We start from the raw sequence: 15,647 nt of genomic DNA on the forward strand, positions 1-15,647 counted from the left end.
TGAATGTTTGATAGAATTCTCCAGAGAAGCCGTCTGGTCCTGGACTTTTATTTTGGGGGAGGTTTTTGATTACTGTTTCAATCTCTACTTGTGATTGGTCTATTCAGATTCTCTGTTTCTTCTTGATTCAGTTTTGGGAGGTTGTAAGAGTCTAAGAATTTATCCATTTATTTTAGGTTATCTGGTTTGTTGGCATATAGTTTTTCATAATACTCTTGTAATCTTTTGTATTTCTGTGGTATTATAATTTCTCCTCTTTCATTCTAATTTTATTTATTTGAGCCTTCTCTCTTTTTTTCTTAGTGAGTCTGGCTAAGAGTTTGTCAATTTTGTTTATCCTCTCGAAGAACCAGCTCCCTGTTTCATTGATCCTTTTTACAGTCTTTTTTGTTTCTATTTCATTTATTTCTGCTCTAATTTTTATTGTTTCCTTCCTTCTGCTGAGTTTGAGCTTTGTTCTTATTTTTCTAATTCTGTCAGGTGTAGTTTAAGATCGTTTATTTGAGCTTTTTCTTGTTAATGTGGGCCTGTATTGCTATAAATTTCCCTCTTATGACCACTTTTGCTGCATCCCATAAGAGTTGGTATAGTGTGTTTTGATTCTCATTTGTCTCCAAATATTTTTTGATTTCTCCCTTTATTTCTTCGACAACCCATTGGTTATTCAGTATCATGTTGTTGAGTCTCCACATTTTTGTTTCTTTCCCAGCTTTTTTCTTGTAGTTGATTTTTAGTTTCATGGTATTATGGTCAGAAAAGATAGTAGGTATGATTTAAATCTTCTTAAATTTATTGAGGTTTGCCTTGTTTCTCTATATATGGTCTGTCCTTGAGACTGTTCCATGTATGCTTAAGAAGAATGTATATTCTGCTGTTTGGGGATGGGGTGCTCTATATATATCTGTTAAGTTCATCTGGTCTAGTTTTTTGTTTAAGTCCACTATCTCCTTGTTGACTTTTTGTCGGGGTGATCTATCCATTGATAAGTGGGGTGTTGAGGTCCCCTACTCTTACTGTGTTGTTGTTGATATCTCCTTTTAGATTTATTAATAGTTGCTTTATCTACTTTGGTGCTCCTGTACTGGGACTTATAACACTTATAAGTGTTCTATCTTCTTGGTGGAGTCTCCCTTTTATCGTTATATATACTGCCCCTCTGTGTCTCTCTTTACCAGTTTTATCTTGAAGTCTACTTTGTCTGATATAAGTGTGGCAACACCTGCTTTCTTTTGTTTGCCATTAGGTTGGAGTATTGTCTTCCATCCATTCACTCTGAGCCTGTGTTTATCTCTAGAGTTGAGATGTGTTTCCTGGAGGCAGCATATTGTTGGGTCTTGTTCTTTAATCTGTCCTGCCACTCTGTGTCTTTTGATTGGAGAGTTCAATCCATTTACATTTAGAGTGATTACTGATATGTGAGGGCTTAATACTGCCATCTTATCACACATTTCCTGGTTCTTCTGCATTTTCTTTGTTTCTTGTCCCATGTATTTCAGACTGCCAATTTGATTAGGTAGTTTTCTCTGTTGGTTTTCTTCTCTTTGTTTATCATAAATGTTTCTGTTCTAATTATTTGTTTAATGGTTACCCTTAGGTTTGTATAAAAAATCTCATAGTTGAGAGAGTCCATTTTCTGCTTGCCTCTTATTTTCTTAGACTATACTGATTCCATCCCATTCCTCTTCCCCTTCTAAGTTATTTTTGTCATATCTTTTCCCATCTTGTGTTGTGAGTTTGTGGTTAAAATGATGAGATCATTTTTGTTTTGATGTTTTCCTTTTCTTTATGTTTGATGTTCAAGTTAAGTGTTCACTAACCTGATCTGATAGAGAGCTGCAGTTTTCTGATTGTTGCCTACCTATTCATCTGCTTGCTCAGGGCTTTGTGGCCCCTTTCCTATTTTTTTCCCACATATGAGGGCCTTCTTGAGGATTTCTTGTAGGGAGTTCTTGTGGCAGTGAACTCCCTTAGCTTTTGTTTATCTGGGAAAGTTTTTATTTCTCCATCATATCTGAAGGAGATTTTCGCTGGATAGAGTATTCTTGGCTGAAAGTTTTTGTCTTTCAGGATTTTGAATATATCATTCCACTCTCTCCTAGCCTGTGAGGTTACTGCTGAGAAATCCGCTGAAGGCCTGATAGGCCTGCCTTGCTGCCCTTAGTATATTTTCTTTATCCTTTACTTTTGCCGGCTTCACTACTATATGCCTTGGAGTGGGTCTTTTTACAGTGATAAAGTTAGGAGATCTGGAGGCCTCTTCACATGGCTTTCCAGCTCCCTCCCCGGGTTTGGGAGGTCCTCAGCTATTATTTCTTTGAACAGGCTTTCTGCTCCATTCTCCTTCTCTTCCCCCTCTGGAATACCTGTAATCCTTATGTTGTATTTCCTAATTGAGTCAGACATTTCTCTAAGAGTTTCTTCATTTCTTTTTAGTCTTAGTTCTCTCTTCTCCCTCTGAAGCATTTCTATAAAGCTAGCCTCTAACTGGCTGATTCTCTCCTCCATATTGTCAGCTCTATTGTTTAGGGAATCCAGATTTTGCTTTATTTCATCCATTGTGGTTTTCATCTCCAACAGTTCCGATTGGTTTTTCTTTATGGTTTCAATCTCCTTTGTGAAGAAGCTCCTGAATTTGTTAATTTGTCTTTCTGTGTTTTCTTGTAACTCGTTGAGTTTTTTTATGATAGCTGTTTTGAATTCTTTGTTCTTTTGGTTATGGATTTCTGTGCCTTCAGGGTTGGTTTCTAGGTACTTGTCACTTTCCTTCTGGTCTGGAGCTTTAATATACCTGCTCATACTACTTGATGGAGTAGATTTTTGCTTCCTCATGGTGCTCTTATCTGTTCACAGCTGCCACATACCACCACAGGATGGGGATCAAGCACTGCGTATTCTGGGCCTGGCATGAGCAGGGGCTCCCCAGCTCTAGCCACTGACTGCTTTTCTCTCTGAGTGACTGATCAGTGGCAGTTCTGGAGCACTGGGCAGGGGTGCTTCTTCCCCAGTGCTTCCCCCAGCCCCTGCTTTTGTCTCTACAGAGCTCTGGGCGATTGCAGGACTGTGCACTTTCCCTTTCCCAGCCGCTACTGCCAATCTCTCCGTACCGTGCACCAGACGATTCTGAGGCTGGAGTACTGGGCAGGGGTGGGTCACCTCTCTCACCTGCGCACTTTCCCCTCCATGCTGCCACACTCTCTAGGCCATGCTCTGGACGATTCTGGGGCTGGAGTACCAGGTGGGGGCAGGGCACCCCTCTCACGTGCATACTTTCCACTCAGCAGCTGCCACACTCTTCCATACCGTGCTCTGGACAACTCTGGGGCTGCGCACTTTCCCTGCCACCACTGCTGCTGCACTCTCTGCACCTTGCTCAGGGCGATCCTGGGGCTGGAGTGCCGGGCAGGGACAGGGCACCTCCCTCACCTATGTGCTTTCCCCACCACCACTGCTGCTCTCTCCGCCCTGTGCTGCAGATGGCTCTGGGGCTGGGGTGACGAGTGGGGATGGGGAACCTCTCCTCACCTGTGCTCTTTCCCTGCTGTCACTACCATACTCACTGCACTGTGCTCTGGACAATTCTGGGGCTGGAGTGCCGGGCAGGGATGGGGCGCCCTTTTCACCTGCGCACTTCCCACTGCTGCGGCCCGTCTCTCTCCACAGAGCTCCTGTGGATCAGCTTTCACTTCCTCTGGAGGATCCAGCCCCACCACTCCCTTCAGGTGTGTGGCTGCGTGGGTCTCCCAGACGTCTTTTATGACATGTATGTGTCCTCTGTTGATGTATGAATGTCCTTTTGGTTGTATCTTAGAGGGGACAGTCCAAGGGAAGAGCTCACTGCGCCGTGATGCTGACGTCACTCTGGGACTAACATCTTATACTTTTTTTTTCTGTCTTTGTTTACATCTTTAAGTTTCTTAGGAAAATTCATAAATGGAATTACTGGGTCAAGGGATATGAATACATTTTTAAGACTTTTGATTCATTTTACCAAACTGCCATCCCCAAAAAGTGGTACCCATTTACACTTCCATCTCAGAATGCCTATTTTCCCTGCATTCTGGTGGGATTTTTTGTGTGTGTGACTTATCCAGGAGTCCCCAGCTAGTTGGCAGCATCTGTAGGACAAGAACTCAGATCAGCTGACTGGGCTTTTTTCTGACTGTACTCTGCTGTCACCAGGAAATAAGCCCTTCTTGTGCCAGGAGGTGTCCCTGAACTCTACAGGACAGGCAGGCCTGTCTGTTGTGCCTTCAGCTCAAGGCATGCATTCCCTGAGCAGAAGGCTGGACTAGGGGCCATTAAGTAAGCCAGGGGAGGCAGGAGGTGGCTCAGACATGGGGCTTAGAGTTGGCATGTAGACCTGCAGTTGCTCAGTGTCCACACTAGACAAGTAGACAGAATCGTGTATGGTTGTTTGAACTGAATGAGATTGCCTTTGAGCAGCACTCAGCATATCACTGACCGATAGTTACCACTAATTGGGGAGTAATTTAGCTCTGCTCCGGTCTCCCACCATGTTTGGAAGCCCACATAGTAAATATGATTGCAGATCTAAGGGGGCAATATTGCTAATTAGCTTGTCTGCCCCATAGACTTAATCTCTGTGTGCGTACTTACCTATGTATATTTAGTATTATATGCAGATGGCACCACATTCAAAAGGTTTAAAAGAGTATATAGTGAGATGTTTGTCTCCTTCCTATCATTTCCACCTCCCAGAGACTGCCATTATCAACAGATATAATCTATTATATTCTGTACATGTTCTAACATGTGTATGGGGGTGTGTGGTGTATATATATATTTTTTCACATAAATAGCTTCCTGTACAACTGTTCTGCACTTGCTGGGTCACAGCTTTGGATTCAGGCAAACCTGGCTGGGAATCTACCTTCCTCTTTATTAGCTTTGTTGCACTAAGCAACTGACTTAGTGTGTCCCGCCCCTGAGTGCCATCCCTGTGTATCACTTCCATTCTTTCTCCTCCCTGAAGTATTGCCCTTCATCCCAGACTGTTGAGCTGGATTCAGTTTGGGGCGCTTCAGGGGCAGACCAGCCCTGCTGTCAGGGATAGCAGAGGTCAGTGGTTATTACTCTGTGGTGCCTGCTCCCAAGCCCCTGCATTAGGGGAGGGTTTTCTCAGTAGCCAGAGGATGCCACTGATGGGAGTAGAGGGACTTACCAAGATATTTGAATCAAAAGACCATTGTGGGGTGCAGGGTACAGCTTTTTTAAAAAAGCTTAAGTGAAAAAGCATTCCCAGAAACATCCTAAGGGCCTTTCAGCTCCACCTTTGGCGTTTTGTCCCAGTTGGAATTTCTCACTGGATGGGAGGGTTCAGGCCAGGGCTGCCCCTGGAATTCCCTGCAGGAGCAAAAGCTGAACTCTAAAAGGACCCCTCCACAACCCCAGTGCAGACTGGCTGTGTGACATGGGCTCTGTTTCCTTTCCCCAGGGTGAGGCGTTATCCGAATCAATGCTCAGAATCCCCGTCTTTTTCCTGTGGCTCCATTGAGACATTTCTCAGATGACACAGCTCGTAGTGGGACTGTGGCTATGTCCTTTACCGTGCTTCCCGAGGTAGGAGTTTATTTCCTACATGTTGGGGCTTCCTTCCTCTCTGTTTCTCCCATAGACCCTCACACATCAAGCTTTCCTCTTCTGTGCTTGTAACATAAAAGTATGGGGGAGTTTTCAGTTACAGAGTGCTCAGTGTAGGTGGGGTCTTCAACTGAGCCCCAGAGATGGTTGATATCAGCTGTATACTAGGTTTTAGGGTGTGTGTAGGCCCATAATACTGAGACTGGAAGGGTTGATTTGGTTTGATCCCTTATCTTACAGTCAAGGAACTAAGGCCCCGAGAGGCTAAGTGGTTGAGTTTGAGGTTGATGGAAGCCACAAATGGATGAAGACGCTAAGACTTAAGGAAAGAACAGTCCACAGGAGGACACCCGTCTGATTTCTCAGAGTATAGGTAGAGGGTGTCAATAGTGCTGATTTTAGTTCCCTGGTGATTTAGTTATAGTTGAGACAGATTTTGGTATTTGATCTTAAAAATAAAATCTACAGTACAGAGGATTTAGAGGATTTACGTGATGACTCAGGAGACAGCCAAGAAAATTTCCTCCTCAAGACCCTAGAGCCAGTCAGAGTCACTAGTTGCAGCCTAACCTAGCTTGCCTTTTTTTTAAAAAAAAATAAGTTTTATTGAGATATAATTCACATACCATAAAATTCACCCATTAAAAGTGTATAATTCAAATGGTTTTTAGCATATTCAAAGATTTACACACTCATCACTTATCTAAATTTACAACAGTTTCATCATCCCAGAGAGAAACCCTGTATGGTAAGCATTAGCAGTCACACTGCATTCCACTCCTCTCAGCCCCTGCTAACCACTGTCTCTATGGGTTTACCTATTCTGCACATTTCATATAAATGGAAACATCTAATATGTGGCCTTTTGTGACTGGCTTCCTTCACTGAGCGTATTTTCAAGCTTCCTTCATGTTGTAGCACATGAGTACTCATTCCTGTTGATGGCCATGTCACGTTCTGTTGTAGGATATGCCACATTTTGTTTATCCATTTGTCAGTTGATGGACACTTGAGTTGTTTCCACTTTTTGACTATTTTGAATAATGCTGCTGTGAACATTCATGTACAAGTTTCTCTGTGGACATATATTTTCAGTTCTCTTGGGTATTATACCCAGGAGTAGAATTTCTAGGTCATATGGTAACTCTGTGTTTAACCCTTTGAGCGACTGCCAAACTGTTTCCCAGAGTGGCTGCACCATTTTACATTCCCACCAGCAGTGCGTGAGAGTTCCTCTTTCTCCACATCCTCACCAGCACTTGGCACTGTCAGTCTTTTGGTCATAGCCATCCTAGAGGGTCTGAAGTGATTTTGCATTTTGTTAATCACTGACGGAGTTGAGTGTCTTTTCACGTGCTTCTGAGTCATTTGTATACGGTCATGTGTTGACTAACGATGGGAATATGTTCTGAGAACTGCATTAGGCGTTTCCTCATATCACTTAGGCTCTATGATACTCATCTCATGGGACTACTGTCATATATGTGGTCCTTCGTTGACTGAAACGTCGTTATTTGGTGCATGACTTTATCTTCTTTGAAAAAATGTCTATTCAGATAAATCCTTTGCCCATTTTTTTAATTGGATTATTTGTTGAGTTGCCTGCTAGACCCTGCATTTGGGTCTTCTCTCTGTCCTTTAGAGTCTGGCAGGTGGGCCACCTCTTGTGGAAGGTGCCCTAGCTGTCTCATTGGGGTCTGTGCCAGGTGTCTTGCCTTTCATTGGCATTTAACCTCCTTTCCTATTTAAGCATGCTCTAGGGGATTTGAGACCCTTATAAACTGAAAGGGCTTTAAGATCTAAATCTTTCTAGGAACAAAATTCTAGTTGTTTTACATCTGGAGCTCCACAGTTACCCTGGAATAAGAAAGGGTTGCTAATTAGGGCTCCTTGGGCAGTAGGGCAAGCTTTCAAATACCAGTCACATGAACTATGCATAGTACGCCAGTGACACTTGAAGTTTTTCAAAGGCAGAGACTGTACCATCTATTTTTTTGCTTTCTTGTATGGATTATAATATTTCTTACATAGTAGGTGATGAAAAGCTTTTTGCTTGATATAAATGTACTTTGATAACAATCATTTCTGTAGCTGTTTGGTAAGTTGAAGACATGGTTATGCTGAGATGTGTGAGAGGATGCCTTGTGTGTGACAGTGCCTGGTAATAGAGGCCCTGAGCTGTCGGAGTGTCTTGGCTACTGTTGCTTCACAGATCCTCCATCCTTAAGCAGGGAGGCTGTCTGCTGAGGGGCACATGGGCTGCTATTTATGTTTTGTGACTTTCTCAGTGATTGTTTTTAGTTTAGCATTTAAGAATCTAATTTAATTCTCTAAGTGTGTAAAGTGTTGATTACCCACGCCTGCCACCTAACATTGACAGTCTCTTCCACCCAGAGCCCAGCTTTGTCCTGGATCAGTTCTAACTGTCATGGTTGAATCACAGCAGTCTATGGAATTTAAAATTTCTTTGACATTTGAAACGAAAGGCTATTTGTCGGAGCAGATAGGTGGCCCTTCCAGATGACTGAGGAGTTTCTAATGGAGTTGTACTTTCTTTTCCCTTTCCACCATTTCAAGTCTTAGAATAGCATTGCTGGAAGAACCCTTCAAAGATGAACGGGTCTCTAAACTAAGTAGGTGAATGTCAAAACAGAATTTCTGACTTTTGAATTTGTGATTTCTTGTTTTTGTTGACTTATTATCATATCTCCATCTGCAGATATGTCCCATGGTTGTATGTAAGTACTTTGCAAAATTAAGGTTGAAGATCTCTGGTTGACATACTTTAGGTAAACATGGTAGATTGGACATGTTCATTTATTTCCACTTCCTCCAGAAACAAAATGACAGTAAGAGAATTTTTAAAAGGTATAACCTCATGAGAACAAAGAATGGGAGAAAAGACAAGAGACAAAAGGTTTCAGGGTTTGGAAGATGGAAGGGGAGTGAAGACTGAGCAGAGGAAGCTGAAATTTTGGTGCCTGCAGAGAGACCGAGGAGAAGCACTGTAGAAAGCCAGGATTTGGAGACACCAGTGTTGCGCAAGACAGGAGTGAGGTTTGGGCATAAAGGCAGAGGAATTAGTTGAGAGTCTGGGTAGGGAGAAATTAGGCTCCCCAAGTTACCTCCCTACTTGTACAAACCAGAGAATATTCATCCTCTCTGCCTGCAAGAGAGGCCAGCGGTTTGTGCTCTGGAGAAATCGAACCAGAGAGACTCTGGATGGAGTACCTCAGGCATAGCAAAGGGCAGCCAAACACCACCCTGAAAGAGGGATTCGTGAAAGCCTGTACACTTGAAGGGGCAATCTTGGCTGTGCCTCCTGCCTGCTCCCAGAGTGCTGAGACCGGGCCTGAGGCGTGCGGGTTGGAGAATTCCTCTCCGGAAAAAATGAACAGAGACAGACCTGCAGTTGCTGGCGTTTGGCAGTCCTTCAAAGCAAAAGCTAGATTCTACTCCAGCTAGTGTGATCCATAGTAGTCCAAGCCTTGCTTGTGTTTACAAAGCTTCCATCATCTTTTTATTGCCTCAACTTTTTTTTTTTTACTTTTTATTTTGAAATAATTATAGATTCACAGGAAGTTGCCAGCATAGTACCTAGAGGTCTCCTACACCCTTCATCCAGTTTCCCCCAATGGTGACATCTTACATAACCACAGACAACCACAGAAATTGATGTTGGCACACGATATGTGTATACAGTTTATGCCATTTTATCACGTGTAGTTTCATGTAACCACCACAGCAATCAAAATGAAGGACTGTTCCATCACCACAAAGATCTCTTGATGACTCATTTTTAAATAGGAATGGACAGCCAAAGATCACTGAACATTTTCAGAAAGCTCCCAACATGAAGGATAGAGGCTAGAACAAGCAAAGAGAAAGAAGCATCAGAGGAAACAGAGTTGGTACTAGAAACAGAAAAAATCCTCAAAGTACACAGTGAATATGCTCAGAGGAATAAGAACCAATATTTTGTTGGTGAAATAAAACAGGATGCTATAAAAATTAGAAAAAGAGTTCTTGAAAATTAAAAACTTAATATTGGGAGTGGGAAGAGTTGACAAAGACTCCCAGGAAATAGAATAAAAACATCTGACTTTAGGAGATCTGTGAAGAGTGAAAGGGAAAATGAAGGACAGAAATGTATCGAAGAAATCAGAAATGCTTCCAGGGTTGATGACCACAAGGTTCCTGTATAGTGAATGGAAAAAGTCCTAACTGGTGCATTGTCTAATTCCAGAACACTGGGGATAAAGCTTCCAAAGAGATAAAACAAACAATTAGGAATGAAGATGCATTGGCATTTCGTCATGGGAAGCCAGGAGGCAATGGAGTGGATTTCTAGCCTAACATGGCAGATTGAGCACATGTAGAGCCACTCCTGCTACACTTAGAAATACTATATAAAATATAACAGGAAGATTGTAAATACACAGCTGAGCTTGTAAGAAAGAAAGGGGATAGCATATAACCAAAGTCAAGGAGGGAACTTCAAGCCAGAGCAGAGTAGGCCCACTGATGTCATGGCATTTCTGGGGGCATTTATTGGACCCTAATAATAATAGAAGTTTGGCTTTTAAGGAGCATGTAAAGTATAGGATTGAAATAGAAATTCCCTCAAAGGGCTATTCCCTGGTAAAAGGGATAAAAGAGATGGAGAAAATGCACCCCTTGGGGCCAGAGAAATGGCCAGGAGGTTTATCATTGCCCCACACTTTGAGATGTAGGGGGAAGTCTCCCATGCGCCACTGAAACATCCAAGTTTGACATCTGTGTTTATAATTCCCAAGTTTCAGGAATCTCCAAGCTAGCACCAGGCTGGTGATACCCCTGGAGCTCCTTGCAGAAGGAAAAGCAGAACTTTTGTAGGATGACCCTTCCACAGTGCTGGCCACTTGATGCACAGATGATGAGCTCATGGTAGGAAATTGCTAAACATGCAGAAATTGTAAGCAAGAGTCAGCTGTCACAACAAACGGGGATTTCTAGCATTTAAAACCTTCAGATTATAGAAGAGATTATAATATAAATGTTTAAAGTGATTGAAAGGCTAAAAGAAAGAACAAATCAGAGAAAAGAAGAAGACACAAATATGTTTAAAGATGGCTATTTTTTTAAAAGAACCAAACAAAGCCTCTAGAATGAAAATTCTAGTCACTGAATTTCAAACCCAGTGGAAATGATAAATAGCAAAATAGATCCACCGCAAGAGAGAATTATATGAACTCTGAAATAGACCTAAGAAGTTAAGTAGAATTCAGCACAGAGAGATAAGAGATGGCATATAAGGAAGAGAAGTCATGAGCACAGAGGATATGATGAGAGGGCCCAACCTAATGGGAGTTCCCAAAGGGAAGAATGGCATCTTAAAAGCAGCTCGAAAGAGACACATTACTCCCAAGGTTCAAGAGTGAAACTCAGCAAATGTCTAAGTAGTAACAGTGGAGGCCAGACCACAGTGGAATAGTCTTCAGCGTGCTAAGGAAAATAAGTTGTTGGCTTAGTTTTCAGTACCCAGCTTATTGTTCAATAGAACAAAACAAAGGCATTTTCACAGGAAGAAAGAACTGAATTTATTCACGAGCAGACCTTCTCTGTACTTCAGGAAGAAGGAAACTAAACCCAGGAGAAAGGAGAGAGATGAAAAGGGACGGTGTACAAAGACATTGGAAATGGGCGAGTAGATCTAAATAAGCACTAATTTACAAAACAGTGATCATTACCGTTTGAGGAGATTAAACTACAATCCTGACAGTAAATGGAAATGAGAACGGGGCTGACTTGAATGAACACGTTCTATGATCTTTGAACTGTTTGGGGACAGCAGGAGCGATATTGATTTGCTTTAGACTCTGAGTCAAGTAGACATATTAAAATGTTAGGGGCAACCACTAAAAGAATAGAAATAGGAATAAGAGCTTTCAAACCAATAGAGTGAAAATATTCAGAATTAGGAAAATTAGGTCATTGCTCTAGAAAAAAGAGAGCAAAGAAAAAGTTTGGTAGATAAAAACCCTAAAGGTGATAGAAATAAACCCGCCTGGATCACAATGAATATAAACAGAGTAAACACGCCAGTTGTGGCGGAGGTCCTCAGGTTGGAAGACCGTAGAGCATCAACATTCCGAGGGAATTCCACATCCAGCCAAATTACCTGTCAGGTAGGTCTTTTCAGTCATGCGAGGACTGAAAAAAAATGTGCCTACCGTGGACCCTTTCTCAGGAAGCTGGCGGGAGGCGTGCTTCACCAAAACAAGGGAGTTTTCTGGGATTCAGGAAATGAGATTCCACATAGGCAAGTGGCAAAGAAAATCCATGTTGGAGAGGCAAGGTGTAATTGTGCAGGAGGGAGAGCTCCAAAACAGAGAGACCAAGCTTAGAAAGCCCCTAATGGATTATTTGAGCATGTTTGGAAAAGTTATGGATAGGTATTTGACCAAATTATGATTGTCGGGGGAGAGAACAGAAACAGGAAGTCAATAGATAATGTCTACAATTAATTAAGAATTAGAGGTGCAAGTGTATTGTTCATATACATGGGTAAACATTCAAACTGCTAAGAAATTAGAAAGTGGTTGCTTCAAGGGAACACTATTGAGACAGTAAGACAAGACTGCAAATTTACGTAGTATTATGCCTTTTGGTATTCTTTGATTTTTTTTTTTTTGGTAAGAATTTACTGACTTAAACCAACACTGTTCAATAGAAAGATAGTATGAGCCACATACGTAATATAAGATTTTTTTGATGGCCACATTGAAAAAAGTGAAAAGGAACAGGTGAAATTAATTTTAATATATTTTGTCAGTATAGATCTAAGATATTTCAACATGTAACAAATATTAAAAATATTAACAAGGTAGTTTACATGCTTCCTACTAACTCTTTGAAATCCTGTCTGTGTTATAGCACATCTCACTTCAGACTTGCTCACATTTCAAGTGCTCAGTAACCAAACGTGGCTCATGCAGATCTGACCCAGGAGGGACAGAGAAGTGTCTGTTTCCTCGAGGGTCTTCAACAATATGCAGCTATGGGGTCGGCCTGGTGGCGCAGCAGTTAAGTTCGAACATTCCCCTTCTCGGTGGCCCAGGGTTTGCCGGTTTGGATCGCGGGTGCGGACATGGCACCGCTTGTCACGCCATGCTGTGGTAGGCGTCCCACATATAAAGTAGAGGAAGATGGGCATGGATGTTTGCTCAGGGCCAGTCTCCCTCAGCAAAAAGAGGAGGATTGGTAGCAGTTAGCTCAGGGCTGATCTTCCTAAAAAAAAAAAAAACAACAATATGCAGATCTATGTACTCAAGAAGCCCTTGCTGGAAGGGAATTCCTCCTGCTGGTTTCTTCCTTTTGCCTAACCACCCCTACTTTAATTTAAGGTCTCCACAGACATTTAGAATCGTTCAGCATTCTCATGAAAGTCGTAGACTTGAAGACAGAAATCACAATCCTGGACTCCTCTTTTCTATCCTAGAATTCGTTTCCCTCTTTCTTTGTAGGTCCTGTTCGTTTCTAGCACTACTCTGAATCTTCTCAAATATCTCTGCATTTTCTTAGTGTGATAATCAAAACTGGACTTAATATTGTTGGAGGGCTGACTCATTCAAAGTGGACTAGAAAGACCGCCTCACCTTGCTGAGTAGCACTGCTTTCCATGCAGCTCTCCCTTGTTCTCCCCACACAGCACCACTGTTGGCCCCCAGAGTACACTGCCCTGTGCACTTCTTTTTCTGCAGTGCACGTGCCTGGCAATGTGTTTCAGAGTCCTGTGCATGCTCCTCAGTAGGCGTTTTAAAACTTGGGCCCCAGAGAGAGTTTGCGATTTGTACAGGTCGAACAACCTCTGTGGGCTACAGCCTGCCTGTTGTGTTTCCTGGGGGCCGTCCTGTGCACAGTGGCTGACTTGTCACTGACAGCTCATAAAATGAGTTTAATTGTCCCAAACCACTCACGTGTGTAAACGGAATGGGCTGTCTCGTCCCTAGTGCCGACCTACAGGACTGGACGTCTTCCCTCTGCTGTGCTGATTCCCCCGCTGCTCTGGGTGAATGCCCTTTGTGCCCCCACCTTCTCCCTTGGAGGCTTCGGCCTACATTAGTACAGTCTCAGTTGAAGAAATGTACCTGAATATGTCCCTGCCAGACTCGGTTGCAAGGAGAATTCGGTGCTCCTGGATTAAGGTGGATTTCTGAGACTAGAGCAGAGATGTTTTTCTTATGGTAATCGGGGAGCAGGAGAGGTGGTCACTTGGCACCCTTCTGCAGGTAATGGAAGTTGTAATTCATACCCATATCTGTTCTATATCTGGCAAAATGTGAGGATAGACAGTAGAGGAGAAAGTTTTTCTAACTGCTGGCCTTCCTACCCCAAGTCTGTTTCCATGGATCTTCTATCATAATACCAGTCCCCACACTTTGTATTTAGCTCTTAGTTAAATAAAAAGTTTGCTCATCCCTACACAGATGCCTTAGGATAGTGTGTAGGTTGTGTCCATAGCGTCTAGGCAGACAGGAACCTCCTAAGATTTTTTTCAGCTACATTCAGAGCCTCCAGAAATCATGGCATTTCCCTTGGCTTTGCAAGCATCGAGTTGAATTTGCAGTGTTAAGAGTAAAGGTTGAAGTGTTAATATTTTAAACTCTGTTTCTTAAACTGTAATTTTACCTGAATTCCTGGAATTCAACCTTCAGATTTCAAGCAATGGAAAGCCGTGAAGTTTTTGGGATTTTGTTTGTTTGTTTGTTTTTTAGGAAGATTAGCCCTGAGCTAACATCCGTGCCCATCTTCGTCTACTTTATATGTGGGACGCCTGCCACAGCATGGCTTCCCAAGCGGTGCCATGTCCATGCCCGGGATCCGAACCAGTGAACCCTGGGCTGCTGGAGCGGAACATGTGAACTTAATCGCTGTGCCACCAGGCCGGCCCCTGTTTTTTTTTAAGGGTGCTAACGTTTGTGTTTTAAAGCTATTGATAATCCCCCCCACCCATTTTTTTCATTACCCAATTTTTTATATAACTCTTCTGAGAGTCAAGAAAGGTCTATGTAGTCAGTGGGTTTCTTCATCCCCTGCCCCGAACACGCCCCCATGAGTCTCCTTTTCTTTGCCTTTCTTCCCACCCCTTCCGAAAAAGACCCAGTTTCATAAAAGCCGCCATTGTGTGAACCTAGTCTTTTTTTTTTTTAAGATTTTATTTTTTCCTTTTTCTCCCCAAAGCGCCCCTGGTACATGGTTGTATATTTTTAGTTGTGGGTCCTTCTAGTTGTGGCATGTGGGATGCTGCCTCAGCATGGCTTGATGAGCGGTGCCATGTCTGCGCCCAGGATCCGAACCGGTGAAACCCTGGGCCGCCGAAGCAGAGCGTGCGAACTTAACCACTTGGCCACGGGGCCGGGCCCTAAACCTAGTCCTAAAGCTCTGTGTTAAAGCTCACAGTGAAGGAGGTACATCAGGGTGACAACAAGCAAGGAAGGGCAGGCATCTCCCTGTTCTCTAACCTGCCGATTGTTCTCAATCCTACTCTCCAAGGCCCTGGAAAAGGCACCGACCTGTAGGCCCTGAGCACCACCATGCACAATCCCTGTGCCTGTGGACACCCATCAGAACTGTCGTGTTAGACCAAGAGGCTGCTGGTGGTGGGTTTGGGAGCTGAGCCATTGGGCCAGGATAGTGACCATAGGTAGTATGCAAATACTTGTGTGCCTACCATGTGCAAGCACTGTGCCAGCCACCAGGGATAAAGAGGTGTGATGGGACCCCTGCCCTTGAGCAGCTGGTGGACTGGTTAGGGGGCAGCTCGTTATATATATAAAGAGGTAGCTGCCAACAGAGGGTCTTTTGCTGGAGACTGGCTGCTCACAGACATTTTAGGCTAAAGCACTGTTGCAGGTGGGAGCAGAAGCAGACACTCTTCGGTGCTGCCTGCTACCAAGAGAAGGCGGCAGAGGTCACTTGCATGACAGACTCCAGGCTTGCTGTTTGGAAAACCCAACCCTAGAGGTAGCGGGGTTTCTGAACTGAGATCCTCAATGTGGAGGTGC

General features: G+C 43.2%; 1 protein-coding gene across 3 annotated transcripts in view; it reads left to right on the plus strand.

Moving 5' to 3' along the window:
* The window catches only part of UBE2O (ubiquitin conjugating enzyme E2 O), a 65,023-nt gene that overhangs the window by 20,261 nt on the left and 29,115 nt on the right, over positions 1–15,647 (plus strand). The window contains exon 2 of one of the 3 annotated variants that reach the window (XM_023651970.2): positions 5,456–5,580. The exons of the other annotated variants lie outside the window; for them this stretch is intronic. Coding sequence (XP_023507738.1) covers positions 5,557–5,580 — 24 coding nt within the window. The 5' untranslated portion in view covers positions 5,456–5,556. The remainder of the gene's footprint in view (positions 1–5,455; positions 5,581–15,647) is intronic. 3 annotated transcript variants of the gene reach the window in all.

Source organism: Equus caballus, chromosome 11 (genome assembly GCF_041296265.1).
Source record: "Equus caballus isolate H_3958 breed thoroughbred chromosome 11, TB-T2T, whole genome shotgun sequence".
Lineage (NCBI taxonomy): Eukaryota > Metazoa > Chordata > Mammalia > Perissodactyla > Equidae > Equus > Equus caballus.